At 41.7% G+C, this 23,283-nt stretch overlaps 1 protein-coding gene and 2 long non-coding RNA genes across 4 annotated transcripts; 1 reads left to right on the top strand and 2 right to left on the bottom strand.

Moving 5' to 3' along the window:
• Positions 1–565: 565 nt before the first annotated feature.
• On the top strand, positions 566–21,998 carry LOC130405775 (uncharacterized). 2 transcript variants are annotated; one of them, XM_056610975.1, is made up of 8 exons: positions 566–783; positions 19,406–19,437; positions 20,025–20,057; positions 20,567–20,644; positions 20,823–20,855; positions 20,970–20,999; positions 21,660–21,844; positions 21,950–21,998. In XM_056610975.1, the coding sequence occupies exons 1-7, from the start codon at positions 734–736 to the stop codon at positions 21,743–21,745; spliced, it is 342 nt and encodes a 113-aa protein (XP_056466950.1). In that variant the 5' UTR covers positions 566–733; the 3' UTR covers positions 21,746–21,844; positions 21,950–21,998. The 2 variants fall into 2 exon arrangements, with proteins under 2 accessions (XP_056466950.1, XP_056466951.1); XM_056610976.1 differs by having other exon boundaries at positions 21,678–21,844.
• On the bottom strand, positions 6,948–7,934 carry LOC130405783 (uncharacterized). The gene is made up of 3 exons (XR_008904374.1): positions 7,777–7,934; positions 7,552–7,673; positions 6,948–7,028 (listed from the first exon to the last, which is right to left on the bottom strand). It is a non-coding gene; the product is annotated as an uncharacterized LOC130405783 (long non-coding RNA).
• Positions 8,336–9,845, bottom strand: LOC130405785 (uncharacterized). The gene is made up of 4 exons (XR_008904376.1): positions 9,251–9,845; positions 8,905–9,041; positions 8,660–8,753; positions 8,336–8,415 (listed from the first exon to the last, which is right to left on the bottom strand). It is a non-coding gene; the product is annotated as an uncharacterized LOC130405785 (long non-coding RNA).
• Positions 21,999–23,283: the final 1,285 nt, after the last annotated feature.

Genomic DNA, 23,283 nt, shown 5'->3' on the forward strand with positions numbered 1-23,283 from the left:
TTATAGTAAACCCCAACATAGTCTTTGCTCTTATAGTTGAATACAAAGATTAATCGTCAGGCTATTTTACCAAGTGACTAAGAACACACACACACACACACACACACACACACACACACACACACACACACACACACACACACACACACACACACACACACACACACACACACACACACACACACACACACACACACACACACACCACACACACACACACACACACACACACACACACACACACACACACACACACACAGGCACCTGGTGCGCAGCCTGACGCGGATGCACATTTTCCCGCTCAAAGCTGGAATACGTAATGACGTATAGCGTATATATGTCACGTTTAAAAACTGAAATTAATCACGACTAACTATGATTGTTCGTTGAATAGGCAATAATTTGCATATTAGTGTGCCAAAGTGGGAGAAAATGGTAGATACATTATCAAGTCGTTATTAAGTTACCCAGTAAAGAGCCATTCAAGGGCGCTCCCAGTAGCCTCATCTGTGATAGTAACGTAGCTGTGGTCACACGCACGCACGCGCGCGCACGCACACACACACGCACACAAACAGCGTCTTCTCAGCGTAACATCCAGGGGGAGGGAGGGAGCAGAAAGTGCCTGCGGAACGCACCTGCGCTCAGAGGAGGACGGACACCGACACTCAAGTATCAACACACAAAGTGAACAGGGTGGAGAAGGAGGAAGGGAGGAAGATCCCCCCGGAGGATGGTGGCGGAGATGGCGCACTGCGAAGCGGCTTGTCGGTCGGGAGATGGGTAAGGTTCGACCAGAACGCGCAATAAGGTTCGAATGGGAATGCAGGGGGACGCGATTCGGTTGTTCAGACGGATGTTGTTATTGGGTTATACTTTACGATGATGTTTTTTTTTTGTGTTATGATGTTGTGCAGAGGCAATGTGCGTGTAGTGGATACGGCGCTTTCCTTGTTCATTTGACTATCTAGAAAGTTAACTGGTTATAAAGCAAACACGCACAGGTCTACACACACATAGGCCTACACGCACATCCGTACCGTGGTAAAGTTGGTTTTATATTGGACGTTGGATATTCGACACATTCGAAAAATCCATTTAGCACTGCTCTTGATGTACGGAATTTGTGTCTAACCAACTTAGATGTGTTATTACACGGCCTGTCTATGTAAAGCAAAAAATGTTTTTCCAAAAAAAGAACTTTTGATTTTATATAATTTTTAATGTTGATAAATGCTTTAAAACGATTATGTACTATTACTATTTACTTACCCTTTCAAAACACAGAGGGTGAACTCAGCTAACTGCCCTACAAATAACACAAAGCTTATTCTCTAAAAAAAAAACACCCTTTCATCTTATATAATTTTTTTATGTTAAATGCTATAAATCTATTATGCGGCTTGACCTTTTGACCTATCACATGTCTCAAAACACGGTGAGAACCCATCTAACTGCCCCCACACATCAAACACAAAGCTAATTCTTTCCAGAAACCAACCTTTTGATTTTATTCTGCTTTTTTAATGTTAAAAAAGGCTATAAATCTATTATGCGGCTTGACCTTTTGACCGACCTATATCAAAACACATCTGGTGAACTCAGCCTAAACTGCCCCACACATAACACAAAAGCTTATTTTCTCAAAACACCTACCCTTTGATTTTATATATATATTTTACTCTCAGAAAATGCTATAAATCTATTATGCGGCTTGACCTTTTGACCTATCCATTTCAAAACACATCTGGTGAACTCAGCTAACTTCCCCACACATAAGACAAAGCTTATTTTTTCCAAAAACCCACCTTTTGATTTTATACTATTTTTTTATGTTAAAAAAGGCTATAAATCTATTATGCGGCTTGACCTTTTGACCTACCCATATCAAAACACATCTGGTGAACCCATATAACTTCCCCACACATAACACAAAGCTTATTTTCTCAAAACACCTACCCTTTGATTTATACTATTTTTTAATGTTAAAAAAGGCTATAAATCTATTATGCGGCTTGACCTTTTGACCTACCCATATCAAAACACATCTGGTGTAATCAACTAACTGCCCCACACATAACACAAAGCTTATTTTCTCAAAATACCTACCCTTTGATTTTAAATATTTTTTTTTATCTCAGAAAAAGCTATACATCTATTATGCGGCTTGACCTTTTGACCTACCCATATCAAAACACGTGTGATGAAACCATCTAACTGCCCCACACATAACACAAAGCTTATTTTTTCCAAAAACCCACCTTTTTGATTTTATACTATTTTTTTAATGTTAAAAAAGGCTATAAATCCATTATGCGGCTTGACCTTTTGACCTACCCATTTCAAAAGAAATCTGGTGAACTCAGCTAACTACCCCACACATAACACAAAGCTTATTTTCTCAAAACACCTACCCTTTGATTTTATATATATATTTTACTCTCAGAAACTGCTATAAATCTATTATGCGGCTTGACCTTTTGACCTACCCATTTCAAACACAATCTGGGGAACTCAGCTAACTGCCCACACATAACACAAAGCTTATTTTTTCCAAAAACCCAACTTTTGATATTAATACTTTTTTTTTTATGTTAAAAAAGGCTAGAAATCTATTATGCGGCTTTGACCTTTTACCTACCCATTTCAAAACACATCTGGTGAACTCAGCTAACTGCCCACACATAACACAAAGCTTATTTTTTCCAAAATCTCACCTTTTGATTTTATACTATTTTTTTAAGGTTAAAAAAGGCTATAAATCTATTATGCAGCTTGACCTTTTGACCTACCCATATCAAAACACATCTGGTGAACCCTATAACTTCCCCCACACATAAGACAAAGCTTATTTTTCTCAAACAACCTACCCTTTAATTTATACTATTTTTTTAAATGTTAAAAAGGCTATAAATCTATTATGCGGCTTGACCTTTTGACCTACGCATATCAAAACATACCTGTGACCTATGCTATATACATGCTGGTCTTAGTGGTAATTTAACTCTCATAGAGTCAAATTTAACACTTTCTTGGTGTTTATATAATCCTCACCAAATTGGAGTTAAAGTAACACTTTTGAAAGTGTTAATATTTTAACTCTTAAATAGTGTTAAATATTTAACACTCAGTGTTGTTTTTTAACACTTTACAGTGTATTTGTAACACTATATGGTGTTACTTACCAACACTAAGAGTGTTGATTTATTACACATTAAAGTGTGTTTTTAACACTATATGGTGTTACTTACCAACACTAAGAGTGTTGATTTATTACACATTAAAGTGTGTTTTTACACTATATGGTGTTATTACCAACACTAAGAGTGTTGATTTATTTACACATTAAAGTGTGTTTTTAACACTATATGGTGTTACTCACTAGGGTGTTTTTAACTTTTAGTTAATCATTTTTCACCAAGTTTAAAATGCTTCTTATTCAACTGTAAGAAAAACCACATTGCTACAGTATAAAGTATAATCAAACCTTAAACAAACTATTTATTTTGTTTTTTATTCAACATTGCAGCTCAAACAATATTGCACACAAGATCCAGGCATCAAACACATTGACAGATAATGTCTCTCCTCCACTCTTCTCACTAATGAACCACTCCAGTGTGGATATGAGTAAGGTGGAAATAGGCCCCGTCACGTTAAAATTGTACCGGGGGCGAAAATTGTACCGGCCTACGTCATCAGTTGTTTACATCTTGCAAAAAACATTCGGCTCATGTTTCCAAAAGACGAAATAACATAACACAGATAACGGATCGCTAGATAACACTTGTTTTTACTTTATATTTGTATTGTATTAATTGTTTAATCGAATAGCAACAGACGACGCGATCGTCTGTTGCCGGGAAACGGGCGATCGCGTCAAATGACGTAGGAAGGTTCTTGTACATTCCCACGTCATTGACGCGATCGCCTCGATTTAAACAATTAAATACAATACAAATATAAAGTAAAAACAGTGTTATCTAGCGATCCGTTATCTGTATTATGTTATTTCGTCTTTTGGAAACATGAGCCGAATGTTGTCGGCAGGTTGTCAAGATGTAAACAACTGATGACGTAGGCTCGGTACAATTTTCGCCCCCGGTACAATTTTAACGTGACAGCCCAAATGAATATATTTACACATTTCACAAAATGACACGCAACTTATGCACATGAAAAAAGTTAGTTGACCAGAACAACCAGTACGTGAGGAATAGGATATGTACACAACCTATGCATATTTAAAATGAAAACAAAGGCACAATATATTGGCTCACATCTCTACCATAAGCATTTTGTAAGACAAAGGGCTTATACATTTCAAGACTGTCTGCTTTTATAACATCTTTGTCGTCACTTTCAAATACTTGGTAGGCATGAAAATGTTCACTGAATTGATCAACCACAAGTTTTGTCACTAGGAAGTACATAACACTTTCAACTAAAAGGATCTTTTGTATTCTGCAAAACACTGGCATTTCATGTTCAATCCCTCTGCAAACAACTAGTCCTGTCCTGTACTCTGTCCCACTGATTCTAACCCAATTAGTCGAGGAAGATGTCTTTTGGTACAGCATGAAGGGCTCGGGCAAACCTTTCACGATCCTCATCAAATGAAATGGTTTCAAAGGTCCATACTCCATATGGTTTAAAGGTGATGTCTCCCAATGATATCTTTAGACATTTGATGTTTTTGGCAGAGATTTGGTGATGTTCTTGAAGTTTTTTAAGAGTGTTCTTGAATACTTTGTGTTTTGCTTCACAATCTCATGCTCCACATATGAAGTAGAGGCCCTAGTTTTTCTTATGCAAGCTGGGTAGTGTATCATGAAATGATGTTTTGGGATCAGGTTTCTGTGCGGATACAGCTGTTGTGAACAACTCATGATGTTCCATTATTAGATGTTTTAAAAGTACAGTCATGCCTAGTGTAACAGAAGGAGAACAATATGGATGTTGATAATCTGCAGTAAAATCAACAGCAAAAGCCAGTTTTGTTTCCTTCTGGCACAATGTCACCAAAAAGTAAAGGGATGTTCCTCACAAGACAAAGAGTCTGAATGGAATTGAGGCCGATGTTATTGCCAATACTGTCTAAATTAATCCTTGTAGGACGGTTTTTTTCGCTCCAAGTACCCATAGTCAAAGCATAAATTCTAGATAACAGATCAGGCTTTGACAGAACATTTTCTGAGAGATATTCCAAAGTACTTCATCTCATACGGAGCCACCCCTTCTAGTATGTCGTGCATTATGTCGAACGCAAAAATTGTGGCTAACATGAAAGAACTGTAGGCCATTAAGAGATTGAATTCCTTTTCAACCAAACATGATACTTCTGTGGGTCTGATTGCAACTCATTGCAGTGCATTTCAAAAAAGCTCTTTTCACGCAAGATATCTTTGGGTGGTCCTCACTGTAAACATTCTGGCATCACCTTTTCAATCAAACATAAACGACAGTCAATACGTCCCATTAAAAGGACTCTGTAAACCCTAAATTGCATGCATTCCCAGTTGTCCCCAGTTATCTGACATATAGTGCCATGGACTTTTTCAGTGGAGAAGGGCAAGTCAAGACCGTGACTTTCCAGTGTTTTAATGTCATTTATCAGAGGCTGAAGAATAGGATCAAAGCCATATTTTTTTACATCTTCAGTGTGAAACAGTGCGACCAAATGGATGTTCATCACAGCAGAGTTAAACTTTGGTGGCAGATTTCTAAGGACAAAATAGAGAGCACCCATTTTGTGAATACCGCGTTTTGAACCCAGTGGGTTAGCAGTTTCAAAGTCATCATCATAGTACATCTGAATTTGTAAAGAAGTCGGTTGTTTAGAGAACAATGCATGCGTCTTAAAATAACTACCATCACAAAAGTCTTCAAATATGTCAGTTTTCGATACAAAAGTTTCCCCAAGCAATTTACAAATATCCGAATTGCGGCACATGAATTGGATTTCAAAATTGGAACGTAAACAAAAGGTGTCTTTTACTTGAACTTGATCATAAGTACCGGTTTGTTTATTTCGCCTTGTATCGAATCGATGTCCTAACATTATTTCTACAGGCTCAACAACACCCCATTTTTTGTTGAAATATCTTGTTCTTTTAGTTTCAGTATTAAAGCTTACAAATGGATTTTCAAAAGTATCAAGACCTTCTAATGTAGATCGGATAGGATTGTCTTTAGGCACAGCAGATAGTATTTCTTGCTTAACTTGGGAGTGCAGTCCAGTAGCAAGTTCTTCCAAATCACTAACAATTGTTGAAACAAGACTATTTGCCATACCACTTTCTTGAAGTTTAGCTACAATTGAGGCACTGATATTTTTAGTATGTTCTTTGTTAAGACCAGATACATTGTCCTCAAAACAACCAGCCTCTAAGCTCTGTGGGACACCTGTTTCACCAACTTCTAAAGTACTTTGGACACTGTGATGGATAGCTTGAAAGGACTCCGGGTTTGCTGCAACACCACTTTGACAAAAATTCTCCTCATGAACTCTCATTAAATGTTTTTTGAAACCGGAATATGACAAAAACTGACGCCTACAACGATCTTGTGCACAAACCAACTTAAACCTCCTGCAAGGATATAAACTGTGATCAATTCTTAAATGGGTTACCAAGGACTGGACATCCTGGTGTACAGCTTCACATATGAAACACTTATACATTTTAATACGTTTTTAATTTTATACGTTTTAATCCTAGTTCAGGAGTTTTGCCCGCAACTCACGGATTCTTGGAGACTCATCTGTTGTTGTGACATCGATGTTGTAGACTGTTGTCTGCACAAATGTGTAGAGCTGGACCAGGGACTCCTCGTATGACAGGTTGAACACGTAGTGTGATTTGAACAGTCCATCAAAAGCACCTAAGGAGCTGGTGCTTGGCAGGGATGAGCTGTTTGTCAACGACAATATAGAAGTTGTCAATCTTGTTCTGGGTGCGACCAGCAGCAAGGATGTACGGTTGTTGACCCTTTCTCCCACGCAGGTGTTCATCAATGCTGCAGCACGACTGAAAAACAGAATAAGTTGAACACCTTAATGTTAGTGCTCCCCCTTTTGTGATGTTATTCAATAGTTTGCTTTTCAATATCGTGTTTGACAAATATCACTAATTTTTTTCCATTTATTTTTTCTATTTCATGAATTAATTCTGAAAAATCCATCTAAAGCGCGTTAATGGCAAGGAAGGCCTTGTATATTAAATCATAAAGTCCATGAAGTAATGGCAGGGGGGTGTAGGGATGGAGGAGGTCAGAGAGGTAACGGGGGGCCAGAGCATGCAGGGACTTGTAGGTGAGTAGGAGGATTTTAAACTTGATCCGGGACTTAACAGGTAACCAGTGGAGTTGCATCAGGATGGGGGTGATGTGTATTAAATGTCATTTATCAAATGCAAAAGTCTGCTTTGTATATGGGCCTTTGGCCTACCTGCTCGCTAAGCGATACGCATCAGCCTTTGAAAAACTCATATTGGTCAACTACATTAGTTCTCTCTTTTGTTGCTGGGGAAAGAACAGATGAGACATCCATACCTTGTGAAAGTGAACCATTTTTTCCACTGCATCACTGGCACTGATTTTGCTCCTCTTCCGTCCAGCTGTGGGTGGCAAGAGATGAAGGAGCAGCAGCAGAGAAGCCATGTCACTGTCCCAGCCTATCAGGGGGGAGATACAACACAAAACAAGTCATCAGTATCAACTTGGAAGGCACAAAGTAAAGAGCACTAGCTATTTGGAATGAAAACCAACACTGCACACTTACTAGTGTCATCATTCTCCGTAGGTTTCTCAGCAGCATTCAGAAGTCGGCACAGCTCTTTTGACTGAGTCAGTTGTTTGGCCTCTTTGATAACCTTGTACTTGAATGCCGTGTCCCACTTTTCAAGCATCTTGGATGCTGTTTCACCACCAAACAGCAGCAGGAGGTCTTGATTCAGCTGTTGATCATACACCAATGTAAATACATTACGCTAATGGTCAGAGTATAATTAACTATTGGAACCCAACCAAATTAAAGACAAGAGTTTAAAGACTGGATTTTAAATAAAATTCACAACTCACTAGTCCTTTGACATCTATAAAACGTGGAAATGTTTTGAAGACGTCGGCAGATCTCTGTGCATCACGCACTAGGTCTTGGCGATGTTGTAAGGTCAACTTCATCTTCTCAAACACACCTGCCTCATCAGGAGAGTGAACAAGAAAAGAAATAGCCTCCCTGCAAGCATCTCCATCAAGCTGCTGCTGCTCTGTGGCAGCTGGTCTTTGGAGCTTTGGTCCTTGTAGTTGAGGCACTGTGCCTGCCTGTGGACTGCCCGTCGCCCGGTTCTTCCTGGACATGGTCCTCAGGCGCTATGATAAAAATCCTGTGTTTTTCACCCCATCATAGAAGTGCTCCTGTGAAGATGATTCAAACACTATTACAAAGGCCTATCACTACTTGATCTTAAGTTATTTTTCGTCTTCATGGCTATCTTCATGGTCGAGTCAAACTTTGTAGCAAACTTTGCTCAGTGGTACTATGTCGTGCATCTTTTAGATCAGTATAAATTAACAGTGCATTCAATCATGTAAGCTAAACCCAAAAGCTCTTGTCTGTAAAACTTTATTAGAAAGTAACCTTTTTTTTTTTAAAACTTACATATCCCTTTGGAGAAAAAGGATCCTTCAGCGAGGGAAAGAGTGTAATGATTCCCAGGGCATACTTCTCTTTTTGCTGACGTGGAACAATCCTCCTTTAGAGAAAAAACTATTCAACATCAAAATTCAAATGCTCCACTAATGACTATAGCAACACAACTGTTATTTCAAAATTCATTACATTCCTTCTTAATAAACCATTTCTAAACAGAAAAGTTTGTTAAAATGTATTTAAGAACCACGTACCCATGCATTTCAGTCATATGGCTAGTCAGAATGTTAACAAGGTGTCTCCGGGTGCTGTGCGTCAACGTATTTTCTGACTTGTACTCTTCCAGGACATCCTCACCTCCAGGTTTCCTTAGCAAGGCATTTTCTACCATCTTTTCACATAAGAGAAATAGATCAGTGTACATTTCAGTCTTCTGTGATAAAAATAATTTGAACAATAACCTGCCTGTTCCGATTTACTTTCCTCGCTAAATGAACAATTCTAATTCATGCACCTTTCTAAATGTCAAAATACTGATTGGTGATAATCTCAAATGAAATGAGATTGTATGTTTGCAAGTGACAACTATTGCTCAAGTACCTCTTTCGCTGCCTCTGACCCTGAGGCCTCTGTGGTACTTCTGTTCATGACTTCAAAGTTGGATACATTTCTGTCTATGGGAATCCCCCGTTCTCTTCGACTGGAGAGGTCATTATCACTCGAAGAAGGTGACATGTTATCAGTGAGGGAAGATGGTGATGAATGATCTAAAGGAGAGAAAACTTTAAAAACAAGGAAATCTGCTATTGTGGGGATGACAGTCAGAAGTAGAAATTATTTTTGATATGGTTATGATTTCAAATAAAACCATTGACTGTCATTTTTGACTCAGAAAACTGACCCAGTGTAACATGCTTAGAACAATAACAAAATTAGCAAATGGATGCCGATCCATAGTTTGCTAAAATGTGTTAATTTCTTGACCTATTTTGTCTCTCCATTACAATCTGTGCCGCAGTAAAAACGTACCGGGAATGCTGTTATATAATGTCAGGCAAAAGTCAGGATTGGCCTCTATCATTTCATGAAGCTTGTCTTCATCCACTGTTGGCAATACGTTTGTTGACGTAACAAACTGACCTTGTATGAGACAGACATGGGATAATCAAAACCCAACCCACATTTTCAAATTTGGATGCTGATCTGCATTTTGCTTAAATATTTTTTTGTTCAGCTACTTTGTCACACTAGTCAGACTGTCAGACATACAGCAGTCTATCTTTACCATTTTGTTCAGCAAAAACAGCAGATAGGCCTACCTTCAACTGAAAAGCTGTCACATACTGTCAGGCATGAGTCAGGATTGGACTCTATCAGTTCAAGAATGTCTTCATCCACTGCTGTGTCGGTTTCATCAAAGATTTGAAGGTCAGTCGCATCAGGAAGACCAAACTTGCTTTTGACTATGGGAAAGATTAGCATCACATCAGATAATACCTGAAGCAGGTTTTCAACTGCAAATATTTTGATGACTGATCAAGCAATTTATATCGGACACTAATTTTAAATTGTTAATATATTCAAGTTATGCCAAATCTACACCACATTCTAAACCTTGACTGTACCTGTGAGCAAAATAAGGGGATTTGAAAACATTTGTTAAAGTAGGCACTATTAGCCATATTTAATGGTTCCCTCTATTTCAAATGTCAAAAAAATAAGGCTTGCACCAAGAAGCATATTGTCATCTGCAGGCTAAAACTGATAATGCAATTAACTGTCATAAGGGTTAATGATCCATGTCCAACAAACTATTCATACCAACAACACAGAAAAATAGAGCCTTGCCTTGCCTTGCCTAATAGTTGGTTTTTTGTAAAGGCGGCAATATATTGTTACACAAGATGGTTACTCACCTTCATTGATGAATTCCAAATAGGTGAAGCCTGACTGCAATCTGATGTACTTCTTGGTACCCTGGTATTTCACCTTCAGCAACATGATGCCTTACCTAAAAAAACAAAAAACAGTGGAGATAATGTTAAAGTTTTAATTATTCCTTTGCCAGGAGTTATAAACAGAAATTGCAAGTCATGTGGCCATTAGCTAAAAAATACACTACATGCATATTTTAGTTATCTAACTTAGCACTAAGTTTCCTTTCATTTCAGAGATCGCAACAAAAAGGTTCTGGCCTGGGCATCAAGCGTGGTTGGTTGGTCTGTATGCGAGTTAATGAAACGTTTGAGATTATTTTAAAATAGGCGCGATACATGCCTGCTAACCGAGATCCTATCATACTAATCTTCCTTGCTCTGAAGGGGACGATATCGTTTTCAAATATAAATAAAAAATACATACGTTGTGCAAAGGAATAATACACGCATAATAATGCAATAATAATGCAAATGAATAATGCACGGAACAAACGTATCACTTCAATGCAGTTTAATAGAGGATAGACAGCTGACAAATGTCCATTTAGCAGACGCTTTTAACCAAAGCGACTTGCAATAAGTAGGCTACATTTGTCATAAGAAGTGAAACGATATATCGCTGTCAGTGACAGTGATAATGGCAGCTGTGTTTTCTGTTTTGTGTTCAATAGTTGAGTGCAACATCCATAGTGATTTTGATACAAAGTGATGATAAGCGGGAGTATTTATAGAAAATATTTGCGATCTAGAACGTTCGTATTTAAGCTTATACCGCGGTCTGCGGGAATACTCGATTCTGATTGGATGCAGCTAGCTGCTATGGTCCGTCCTAATTACTGGAGGAGTGAACAACGTTTCCGTTGCATGAGAACCCAACGGGCGTGTAATGGTGGTTCCGGGTATTAGTCGGACCCTCAGGCGTAACCAGGGAAACAAATGTATGTTTTGTGGAAAACTTTATATTCAGATTGTAAAACGCATGAAAATATAAATTAATGGTCTTAATTTGGTCACCGTTGGTAAGTGACCGTGGTATAAGCGGGATAATGCCCTTCGCGGAGGCCCTTCGCGGAGGCAACCGCCATTAATTCCTGATAATGGACACCTCGTCGGGCATTATCCCTTACGTGAATCATTTTCATTTGCTCTCCATACCACCATCTAACCAACCAATCGCGTGTAGTCATGCTTTAAACAAAAACACGTTTTTGAAATCGTCACATACACAAACTAATCGACAAGACGAGGGATAAATGACAAGGGATATATCTCTTGTCTTTTATCCCTCTATTCCCCACTATTCATGGAGCCTGAGGTGAATCATTTTTAATTAAATAGTCTAGATCGATAGTCAAGTCTTTATTAATACCAAACGACACAAATCGTCGGGCATTCATTTAGGTGATTCGGCTCACACAGGACTGTAGCCTACAAGACCACACAGAACAAGGGATACAAGTCTGACTGGACATAGAAAGTACATCACATTAAAACCACACACGTTGATAGACGGATAGATAGACAGATAGCCCTAGATAGATAGATAAATATGTTCCATTATTTGCCTTGCGGAGCCAGCCAGTCCTGTGCGCCAATGCTAATTAGCCATGTGCGCCAATGCTAATTAGCCATGTGCACCAACGTCAATTTGTTTGACGAATGAGTGCAGATCATGATTTGCAGATGCAGATCAGTGAAACACATTTTAACTAGCCTACTACAACACGCAAATATACTAAACCACTCATTTAAAAATCGGCCAAGCCATAACATGCATATTTAATCGATCTAACTTTGCAGTTACTTACCCGACAGAAACTTTTCAAGCACCCTCCAGAACCCACCACGTGTTGCACTTCTGTTGAAAATACATTAGCATAGATAATTTACCCAGCCTGGCTAGCTAAATTGCTACAGCTTGGTTAGCCCTGCTGAATCGGTCTTATTGCTTAGAACTTAAAACTAAAATAAAACGAGTGCAAATAAATACATAAAAAAGAGCCAGTTCATTAACTGACGAAATTGCGAAAAATTCGCCCATTTATTTGTGCTAGTTAGCTAATGTAGCCAAAGCAAAATTAGCATTATATCCCCACCAACTTCAACACATTTGCGGCACATAATTTACGAACACTCATTTTTATATAAAGAGTAACTTGCTAAATAATGAAATATATCTGGTCCTTACCTTTTCAAATAGTATATTACGTTCCCCTTCCAGAAGCTGGGCTGCCTTTCTCTACCAAGACTGCAGTGCAATGGCCGTTTTCAAGAAAAAGAGCGCCTTAAAACCGGATATGGAATTATCTCTAAGATTAACTCCGTTGAGAGTGCATACAATCAACTCTTTTAAACAACACCACGCACAGAGCTATTTTAGCACTGCAAGTGTTAAAATAACACCAAAATCAACACTAAGCAACTCGAAATAATTAACACTAAAATATTAACACTATTTAACACCGCAGATTTGGCTGTGTAGGTATTTTGAGAAAAGAAGCTTTGTGTTATGTGTGGGGCAGTTAGTTGATTACACCAGATGTGTTTTGATATGGGTAGTTCAAAAGGTCAAGCCGCATAATAGATTTATAGCCTTTTTTAACACTAAAAAAATAGTATAAAAGCAAAAAGGTGGGATTTTGGAAAAAATAAGCTTTGTATTATGTGTCGGGCAGTTAGCTGAGTTCACCAGATGTGTTTTGATATGGACAGATCAAAAGGTCAAGCCGCATAATAGATTCATAGCTTTTTTTGAGAGTAAAAAATAAATATAAAATCAAAGGGTAGGTATTTTGAGAAAAGAAGCTTTGTGTTATGTGTGGGGAAGTTAGTTGATTACACCAGATGTGTTTTGATATGGGTAGGTCAAAAGGTCAAGCCGCATAATAGATTTATAGCTTTTTCTGAGAGTAAAAAATATATATCAAATCAAAGGGTAGGTATTTTGAGAAAAGAAGCTTTGTGTTATGTGTGGGGCAGTTAGCTGAGTTCACCAGATGTGTTTTGAAATGGGTAGGTAAAAAGGTCAAGCCGCATAATAGATTTATAGCCTTTTTTAACATTAAAAAAATAGTATAAAATCAAAAGGTGGGATTTTGGAAAAAAATAGCTTTGTTATTGTGGGAACAGATTAGCTGAGTTCAACGCAGAATGTGGTTTGATATGGGTAATCAAAAGGTCAAGAGCCGCATAACTAAGATTTTAGAGCATTTTCTGAGAGTAAAAAACATATATAAAAATTCAAAGGGTAGGTGTTTTGAGACAAGAAGCTTGTGTGGTATGATGTGGGCATGTTAGCTGAGGTTCACCGATGATGTGTTTGATATGGGGGATAAGGTCAAAAGTCAAGCCGCATAATAGAGTTATAGCTTGTTCTGAGAGTAAAGAAATAGATATAAAATCAAAAGGGAGGTATGTTGAGAAAAGAAGCTTTGTGGTTAGGTGTGGGGCAGTTTAGCTGAGTTCACCAGATGTGTTTGTGATATGGGTAGGTCAAAAGGTCAAGCCGCATAATAGATTTATAGCCTTTTTTAACATGAAAAAATAGTAGAAAATCAAAAGGGGAGGTTTTTGGAAAAAATCATGCGTTGTTTTATGTGTGGTGCAGGTTATTTGATTACACCAGATGTTTTGATATGGGAAATCAAAAGGTCAAGCCGCATAATAGATTTATAGCAATTTTCTTAGGGAGTAAAAAAATTATATATAAAATCAAAGGGTAGGTGTTTGAGAAAATAGCGTTGTGTTATGTGTGGGGAAGTTAGGATGGGTTCACCAGAATGTGTTTTTGATATGGGTAGGTCAAAAGGTCAAGCCGCATAATAGATTTATAGCTTTTTCTGAGATAAAAAAAAAAAAAAAAAATCAAAGGGTAGGTGTTTTGAGAAAATAAGCTTTGAGTTATGTGTGGGGAAGTTAGATGGGTTCACCAGATGTGTTTTGATATGGTAGGTCAAAAGGTCAAGCCCATAATAGATTTATAGCCTTTTTAAAATTACATTTTTTATAAAAATCAAATGGTGTTTTTTTTTAAAAGAAATAAGCGTTGTTTTACAGAGGTAGGCCTTGTATTAAGCACATCTAAGTTGTGTTGATCACAAATTCGTCCATCGCAGCCAGTGCTAAATAGATTTTTCGAATGTGTCGAATATCCAACGTCCAATATAAAACTAACTTTACCACGGTCACATCCGTAGTATGGCAGTTTCCATTAAATCCTGTCTCTTTGAAAAGTGGATGGCCGCTCGAAGTCCGATCGGAGTCGCCATGCTCTCTCCGTGAGGGTCCCTCCTCCACATGGTGTTGTGTTGTTGTGTGATGAGGACTCCCTCTCCGAGACAGAACTACTCTCATCCCCGGTTAACCGACGCCTTTCTGTCGGTATCGCAAACGAAACGCATGTGCAGGCAACAGGAGAACGAGGAGCGTTAGGGACAATAGAAACACTACAGCCCCGGGCTCGGGGAGGCAGGAGTCAACAAGCCTTTCGTGAGCGTCTGGGCTCTGACAGCCAGGCATAGAGCAGTTTTAAATTCCTTTAATACTTAATTCAATACATTGTAAACATTTCCTCCTGGACAACTTTTCAGGCTCACAAATATTTCTTGCCATAAGCCCGGTATTAGATACTATAAACATTGGCTGACAGTTTAGTGTGAGCAGCGGAATAGTGCTCTGAAATATTTGAAGATTACTTAGAATTCCTATTCATATATTTTGTGATAATCTTAATATTGTTTTTATTGTAGGCCTATTCTATTGTATGTTGTCTATTATGTTAGTTTAACTTTATTTTTTTAATCATATAGGCCTAATTCATATTCAGTCCTTCGACAAAGTGGAACCAGCTTCACCTTGTCCACTAAACCTGGAACGTCCACACGCGTGGAGTCAGGAAACACAATGGACAAGAACCTTGGACAGTGTCCAAGGGATATCCTATCCATGCAGACAAGGAACCATGTGTCATAATACCCCTATATGGTTATTTAAACAGATACAGACGCTCTGAGACGTGTTAAGGACCAACAGACCTGAAAGTATGGCTCTCAGTACCATCCTAACCCAGGGAGGGGTTATTTCAATGTTGTCCTTTTTTAATGTTTTAGCAGTGGCGGCTGGTGATAAAAAAAAGAAAAAATATATATTTTCTTTTGAATTTAATAGATTTCATTACCTGTATTCTGGTGCATTTGGGGGATGGCAACTATTTACCTACTTTTCATTCAGATTCATAGCCTACATCCTGACTTGCAGGGCCTGGACAAGCTTACACTGCTACTGTATGGCCATTCCACCAGCCATTGCTATTGGACCCCCTATTCTGATATTGAGACAAATCATGATCACTGTCCTATAGCGTCCATTTTTTGTGAGCCTCAATGTCTACTTTAAATGCAGTCAGAAATATGGGACAGTTGCTTCATTTTGTTGACATGCTACAGTCCGAAATACTTAATTAATATGTAACTTACTTGCTCCTTTTAAGTATAACATTGCTTGGGGAGTCTTGAGTTCGCTGAATTGTCCAATCATGTGGTGATAACAAAAAAGAAAAGCGATACCATTGGCCTGGGGCGCACACTGGTGCGACCCGAGGGCGAATGGCCTCGGGTCGATAGACAGCCAAAAGTCTCTGCTTGATAGACAGCAAAAAGTTAGCGAGCTTACATTGACATCAACGTGGCCGCCGCCCTTGACTTGGAGGAGGGCTTTATTTCGAATGACCAATAACTAGCCTAGCCCAAATCATTGACGTTCAGACGCATTTAAATGGTTGCTGGCGGTGACAAGTGTCTCACACAATTAAACGAGGGAAAACGCTAGGTATTTTCGTTGATTTATTTGGTAATGATAATAGTTTATTAATAGTTGGCAGATATATTCAAGTGAATATTTCACGGAGGGGCGGTGCCCTAGCGCCCCCTATTGACCCACCGCACATGTGTTTTAGTCACATTGCATTGACACCCATTCATTTGAAAACCGCAATTCATTTATTTTGTAGTCTAACTGAACAAGGCTGATGTGAGTCTTTACGACAACAGACACGCATAAGCAAATAGCACACTCTGTACAACGCCTCAACTTCAAGACGGATGCTATGCTACCAGTACCACACAGGTGTCCCTGTTCAGAGCAGTCTGGGGGGGACGGGACCCTGTCTTCTGTATGTCTGTACATCACCAGATCTCACTGCACAAACCGCTGTTTTGGATGCATGGGGGCTCCTAACTTTGAGTCATCGTGTTGAAAGTCATGTTTTTATTTCATTGTTTAGTAATTAGTCGTTAGAGAGAGTAGGCCTACTCCTGACTGCAGCTGGACTCTCTCTTATCTTCACTTCTGCAAAGTAGTTCAACGTAATAAAACCTCCCGACAGAAGGCAGCTGCCACACATTGTGTGATGCAACGAATACGCCTTTATGATTCATTGAGAGGACACCTACTATCATAGTTTGTTTAGTTTGTAATGTGATCGCTGAGGGCTGAAATGGGATTACGCAAACAAAAGAACAGTCAACCTTTTGTGAACGGCCCCAGATTGTTTATAAACTGTGCGTGCTACCTTATGCCGCTTTTCCACTGCATGGTACCAGCTCGACTCGTCTCGACTCAGCTTGCATTTTTGGCGTTTCCACCGCGAAAACATGGTATCTGGTACCTGAAGTGGCTGCTTTTTTTAGTACCGCCCTCGCCTACTAGGTTCCAAACGAGCTGAGCGATGCTAAAAGGGTGACGTCGGCAGACGGCCGGGCCACTGATTGGCCACGAGAGTGTGACGAAGTCACGAGAAGCGCATGGCAAACCATGCTGGTAACAGCCATAGCAGCGCCGCAGCCAACATATTCCACTTCTTCAACTTCTTCAACATGCCAGCTAATAATAGTAATGTTATCGATGTCCTCCATTGTTGTTATGTGGGTTCTCTCCATGTGTGGGTTGCGTAGGTGTTGTTTGCGTCGCGTACAAAAATACGTCACGGCCCTTTCGCACAGCCAACCCCGCCCACGTCCAGGAGGTACTATTTGCGGTGGAAAACAACCCGTGCTGCTACCGTGTCGAGTCGAGTCGAGTCGAGTCGAGTCGAGCTACATGTGCGGTGGAAAAGCGGCGTCACTAGCTACCAAACTCTGCAGTCGTAAGGCTGATTCATACCTCCGGATCCGGACGAAGCGGTCCGTATCCGTATTTACCATAGGGTGTGAATGGGCCATTATGCCGCTTTTCCACCGCACATGTAACTAGACTCGACTCGACACGGTAGCAGCACGGGTCGTTTTCCACCGCAAATAGTACCTCCTGGACGTGGGCGGGGTCGGCTGCGCGAAAGGGCTGTGACGTATTTTTGTACGCGACGCAAACAACACCTACGCAACCAACACATGGACAGAACCCACATAACAACAATGGAGGACATAGATAACATTACTATTATTAGCTGGCATGTTGAAGAAGTTGAAGAAGTGGAATATGTTGGCTGAGGCGCTGCTATGGCTGTTACCAGCATGGTTGCCATGTCGCTCTCGTGACTTCGTCACACTCTCTGGCCAATCAGTGGCCGGCCGTCTGCCGACGTCACCTTTTAGCATCGGCTCAGCTCGCTTGGAACCTAGAGCGAGGCGGTACTAAAAAAAGCAGCCACTTCAGGTACCAGATACCATGTTTTCGCGGTGGAAACGCCAAAAATGCAAGCTGAGTCGAGTCTAGTCGAGTCGAGCTGGTACCATGCAGTGGAAAAGCGGCATTAGAGTAACGTTCTCCAGGGCAGCCCCCAGTCTCTGGAACTCCCTCCCCCAGCATATCCGCGACTCTGAGTCCCTCACCATCTTCCACCATATTCCCGCCTCTAGACCCGTCTCTTCTCCTCTGCCTACTCCAAGACCACCCACCCCCCCATCAGCTTTGCATTTTTCTGTGTTTGTTTATTTGTTGGTTGTTTCCTCTGTGAAGCGCTTTGAGTAAGAGAAAAGTGCTAAACAAATCAAATGTAATATTATTATTATTATTATTATTATTATTATGATCACTATCATGTCGTCCTTGGCGCGGTCCTGTTAGGGGGAGGGCAGGACGGGGCGAGGGGGGGCAGGACGGGGCGAGGGGGGGCAGGACGGGGCGACGGGGGCAGGACGGGGCGAGGGGGGCAGGACGGGGCGACGGGGGCAGGACGGGGCGAGGGGGGCAGGACGGGGCGAGGGGGGCAGGACGGGGCGAGGGGGGCAGGACGGGGCGAGGGGGGCAGGACGGGGCGACGGGGGCAGGACGGGGCGAGGGGGGCAGGACGGGGCGAGGGGGGCAGGACGGGGCGAGGGGGGCAGGACGGGGCGAGGGGGGCAGGACGGGGCGAGGGGGGCCGGAGGCGAGCGGGGAGACCTGCAGGATTGGCTGAGCTCCGGGCGCTGGAGGAACAGATGTTGGCAACATGCACACACTTCCTGTTTTGCAACCACTACACTTACACATGAGGAGCGCTTTGCAGACGCTGAAAGAGAAACAAGATATCTGTCGGTACAGTAAGGATGTTCATAGAACCGAGTGCCAAGCACTAACAATCGTTAGTCTAACCCATTCCCCGTACACAAAAAAGATAGCCAGGATGAGACGCTACACAATGCTAAGTACTGTTCTTAAGTGCAAGGACGTACAACCTACAATAAGTGTGTACTAGTCAATGTGTGTGTGTGTGTGATTGGGCCCTCTTCAAGTGCAGTTGGCGTTGGTGTGGGACTTGCGGTTCTTGTGTCGCATGATGCGCTGTGAGCTTAAGGATGCAACAAGGATGTTGTTCTTATGTGTTCTCTCTTTACCCCTGCAGGGACGGGGATGTCCACACGTCTGACTGCAAAGGTAAACCCTTCCCAGAGATAGTACATTTACTTAATGCTGTGTAGTCTTAGCCATACACTATTCGGTCTACAGATGATGCTACAAAATTTCACAAAGGCTTTCATGCTATTATCATCACTTAACCTCATAAAGTTTTATGAACAAATGTTATGAACAAATGTTCATAATGTTCCTAATGTAATTCTGCTGAACAATCTTGATTTCCTGCTTTTTTTTAACTCCCTCTCGCTGCTCCTCTATTCCTCGTTGACCACCTTTTGTATTTGTTTATCGTTGCCATGGCACTCCTCTCCTTTCCCTACCATTTGACTGAAGCCTAGCGACCGGGGCTCCTTCAGACACCTGCTGCCGTCTGGCATCCATGTTGGTTCTAAACGCTGGCGGCTGGCGGTTAGACCCAAGATGGCCGCTAGGTCAATAGAGGGCCCAAGCATTTGAATCATGTATTTCTTCAGTTAATGATTATTCACTATTTGAAAATCAAATCATTGTAGAATGATTACGTGGCGGCCGAATTTTAACTGATAAGCTGAGATTGGAAAGCGAGGCACTAGAACTACTAACTGGGAGTTGTCGTGTTGGTGCAGGTAACCTACCGGAGGTGGACGGCAGTGACTCAGGTAAAATATGAAACACAACCTTTTAAGAAACGCTTCACAGAGTTTACATTAGGGTTAGCAATAGGTCTAGTGTTAGTAAGAGTTATATTAGGGTTAGTGCTAGTAATAGAGTTATATTAGGATAAGCAATAGAGCTACTGCTAGTAATGGAGTTACAGATAATAACAACAATAATAGTAATAATACATTTAATTTTAAGGCGCCTTTCTCAGCATTCAAGGACAGCGTACAAAGGTACACAAAGGTCATTAGAAAGAAACAACAATAAGCAATCAGATGGAATAGGCAGCTTTGAACAGATGTGCTTTCAGTTGTGAATTGAAATGGGGTATTGAATCGAGGTCTCTGAGTGGGTAATGAATGGGAGGGCGTGGCCGCAGTTCCCCATTTATCTCCCCAAACTCAATGTCCAGCTCCGCTGAGGGCCCCTGCTCACGTAGACACGCCCCAATGAGGCCCCGAGCTCCACGGCCCTCACGGGGCCCTCTCCGTGTGGAATTGTCTCACAGAACATTCCGGTACGTCCGTGGCAGACTCTGAGGAAGGCTCTGGCTCTGAGGAAGATGAGGAAGACCGGGCGGATTTAGGTAAGAGGAGTGGCCCTTCTTCTTCTTCTTCTTCTTCTTCTTCTTCTTCTTCTTCTTCTTCTGCTCTTCTTCTTTCTCTCTTCTTTCTTCTTCTTCTTCTTCTTCTTCTTCTTCTCTTTGAATGCTGCATACCCCCCAGACAACCCTGACCCTCCCCTCTGCCTTCGTCTTGTGTCAGAAGCCAACGAGGAGAGGGATGAGGAGGAGGAAGGTGAGTTGTGTCACTCTTCCATCCTCTTCCAGTCTTGATGCCTCAGGGATTTGACAAGCTAATGGTTTCCCCATCAGTGTTTAAAAAGTATTTCTCTATAACTCTGTGTTTCAGAAGTGGAGACGGGAGAGGATTCGTCTCAAGGTGAGTGAGGAGGACAACTACAGGGGTAACACTACAGGGGTGGAGCCCAGAGCCTAGCTTAGCTTTACACTACAGCAGTGTAGCCTGGAGCCTAGCATAGCTTTAACACTACAGCAGTGTAGCCTGGAGCCTAGCATAGCTTTAACACTACAGCAGTGTAGCCTGGAGCCTAGCATAGCTTTACACAACAGCAGTCTAGCCCAGAGCCTAGCATAGCTTTAACACTACAACAGTGTAGCCCAGAGCCTAGCATAGCATAGCTTTACACCACAGCAGTGTAGCCTGGAGCCTAGCATAGCTTTAACACTACAGCAGTGTAGCCCAGAGCCTAGCATAGCTTTACACCTCAGCAGTATAGCCCCGAGCCTAGCATAGCTTTACACTACAGCAGTGTAGCCTGGAGCCTACCATAGCTTTAACACTACAGCAGTGTAGCCTGGAGCCTACCATAGCTTTAACACTACAGCAGTGTAGCCTGGAGCCTACCATAGCTTTAACACTACAGCAGTGTAGCCTGGAGCCTACCATAGCTTTAACACTACAGCAGTGTAGCCCAAAGCCTAGCATTTTTTATCAGGCCATTGTCATATAATTTAACTGAACCATTTATCATGTCTATCATTTATCTATATGATATATGTTGTGATTATAACCTTACAGAGGTCCTTTCTGAACCAGCTTCAACAGGAGAAGGTACGCTGGGTTCCTCACAGGTCCATAAGACCATCTGTTGTTGGAGGGGTTGACCCGTTTCTCTTACACTGGGCCCTGCTGTTGGTTTGTTCTTTATCCTGACAGAGGTCCACCTCAAGTCACAATGTGACAAATGTAAAGCAGCTCAGCAGGTGACTTTGCATAATAAACCCTTTCATTGATTATGACTGAGATTATGATCATTTTCGTTATGTCTCTTTTATCGTTTTAAGGTTTGATTTGCATTTATTCCACAGAGTTCTGACTACGAAAAGGTTACCCCAAGGAAAATCTCGAAGGGTCGATTACTGTGAGTTTAGTCACTGGTCCATCGTTCAGCTCTCATGGTTGTATGAGATCAATCTGCTTCCAAACAGAATTAAACAGTCTGACATCTAGTGTGTGTGTGTGTGTGTGTGTGTGTGTGTGTGTGTGTGTGTGTGTGTGTGTGTGTGTGTGTGTGTGTGTGTGTGTTAGGGGTACAGCTGGAAGGCGAGGGGACCTAGGAGTGTTCGCTACAGGTCTGGTGTTTGAAGTGTCGGAGCAGGCTCTGGTCCGCTACTCGGTCCTGTCCTGGTCCAAATTCGACACGTTCCTCACGGACTCCTGGAAATCCGCCGGACCCATTTTCAACGTGGACGTGGTCAACAAGGATGCATCTGTGCTCCAGTCCATCCTGTTCCCACACTCCCTGTGCCTTGCTGGTGAGGAGTCACTGGGACTGCGAGGCCAGTAGAGCCACAAGGGACCAAATGAATTGACATGAATGGATCCGTAATGTTTAATATTTACACTAACATACGAGACGCTTTTATCCAAAGCGACTTACAATAAGTACATTTATTAGAAGAAAGACAAACAACATATCTATATCTACGTCTAGAATAATAATAAATTAGGATTTATGTGTTTTACTTTCACACACACGTTCCTGGAGTCTTGTGTGTGCCTCTGTGTGTACCCCCGTCCTCTGACTGAACCCCCCCCCCCCCCCTTGTGCCCCCAGACCCCCAGTACGAGCTGCAGTTCAGTGTTCTGCACGTCCAGGGCAGCGGGTCGCAGCTGGAGCCGTCGGCGGAGCACACGGGCAGCCATGTGAGGTGGCGCGTGTCCTCGCTGTCTCCGGTGGGTCCCGTCGTCCAGAGCAGCCGACCCCTGGAGCACCACGGGGTGGTGCTGGTGTACAAGGAGCTGAGCCACAGCAACACCTTCAGCTTCAGGGTGTACCTGGCCTCCAACAACTCGTCCAACATCAAGGTGACGGAGGAGAAGTGCAACGAAGTCGTGTTAGTGTGTGTGTGTCCTCCTGTGTGTGTGTCTGTCTGTCTGTCTGTGTGTCTTTCTGTGTGTGTGTGTGTGTGTGTGTGTGTGTGTGTGTGTGTGTGTACGTGTCTTCCGGTCTTTGTGTGTATTGAGAGTTAGTTTGATGGTGATTTTAAGTTGCTGGTATGTTCTCCTCCTTCCTCTCCGTCTCTCGCCCGGCTGTCGTCGTTGTTGTCGCCTCTCGCGTGTCCCAGGACATAGGCACGCAGGTGCGCTCTGCTCAGAAGAGCTACAGGAAGATCGACAAACCGCCCGTCTGTAATCTAGA

This window comes from Gadus chalcogrammus, chromosome 16 (assembly GCF_026213295.1).
Source record: "Gadus chalcogrammus isolate NIFS_2021 chromosome 16, NIFS_Gcha_1.0, whole genome shotgun sequence".
Lineage (NCBI taxonomy): Eukaryota > Metazoa > Chordata > Actinopteri > Gadiformes > Gadidae > Gadus > Gadus chalcogrammus.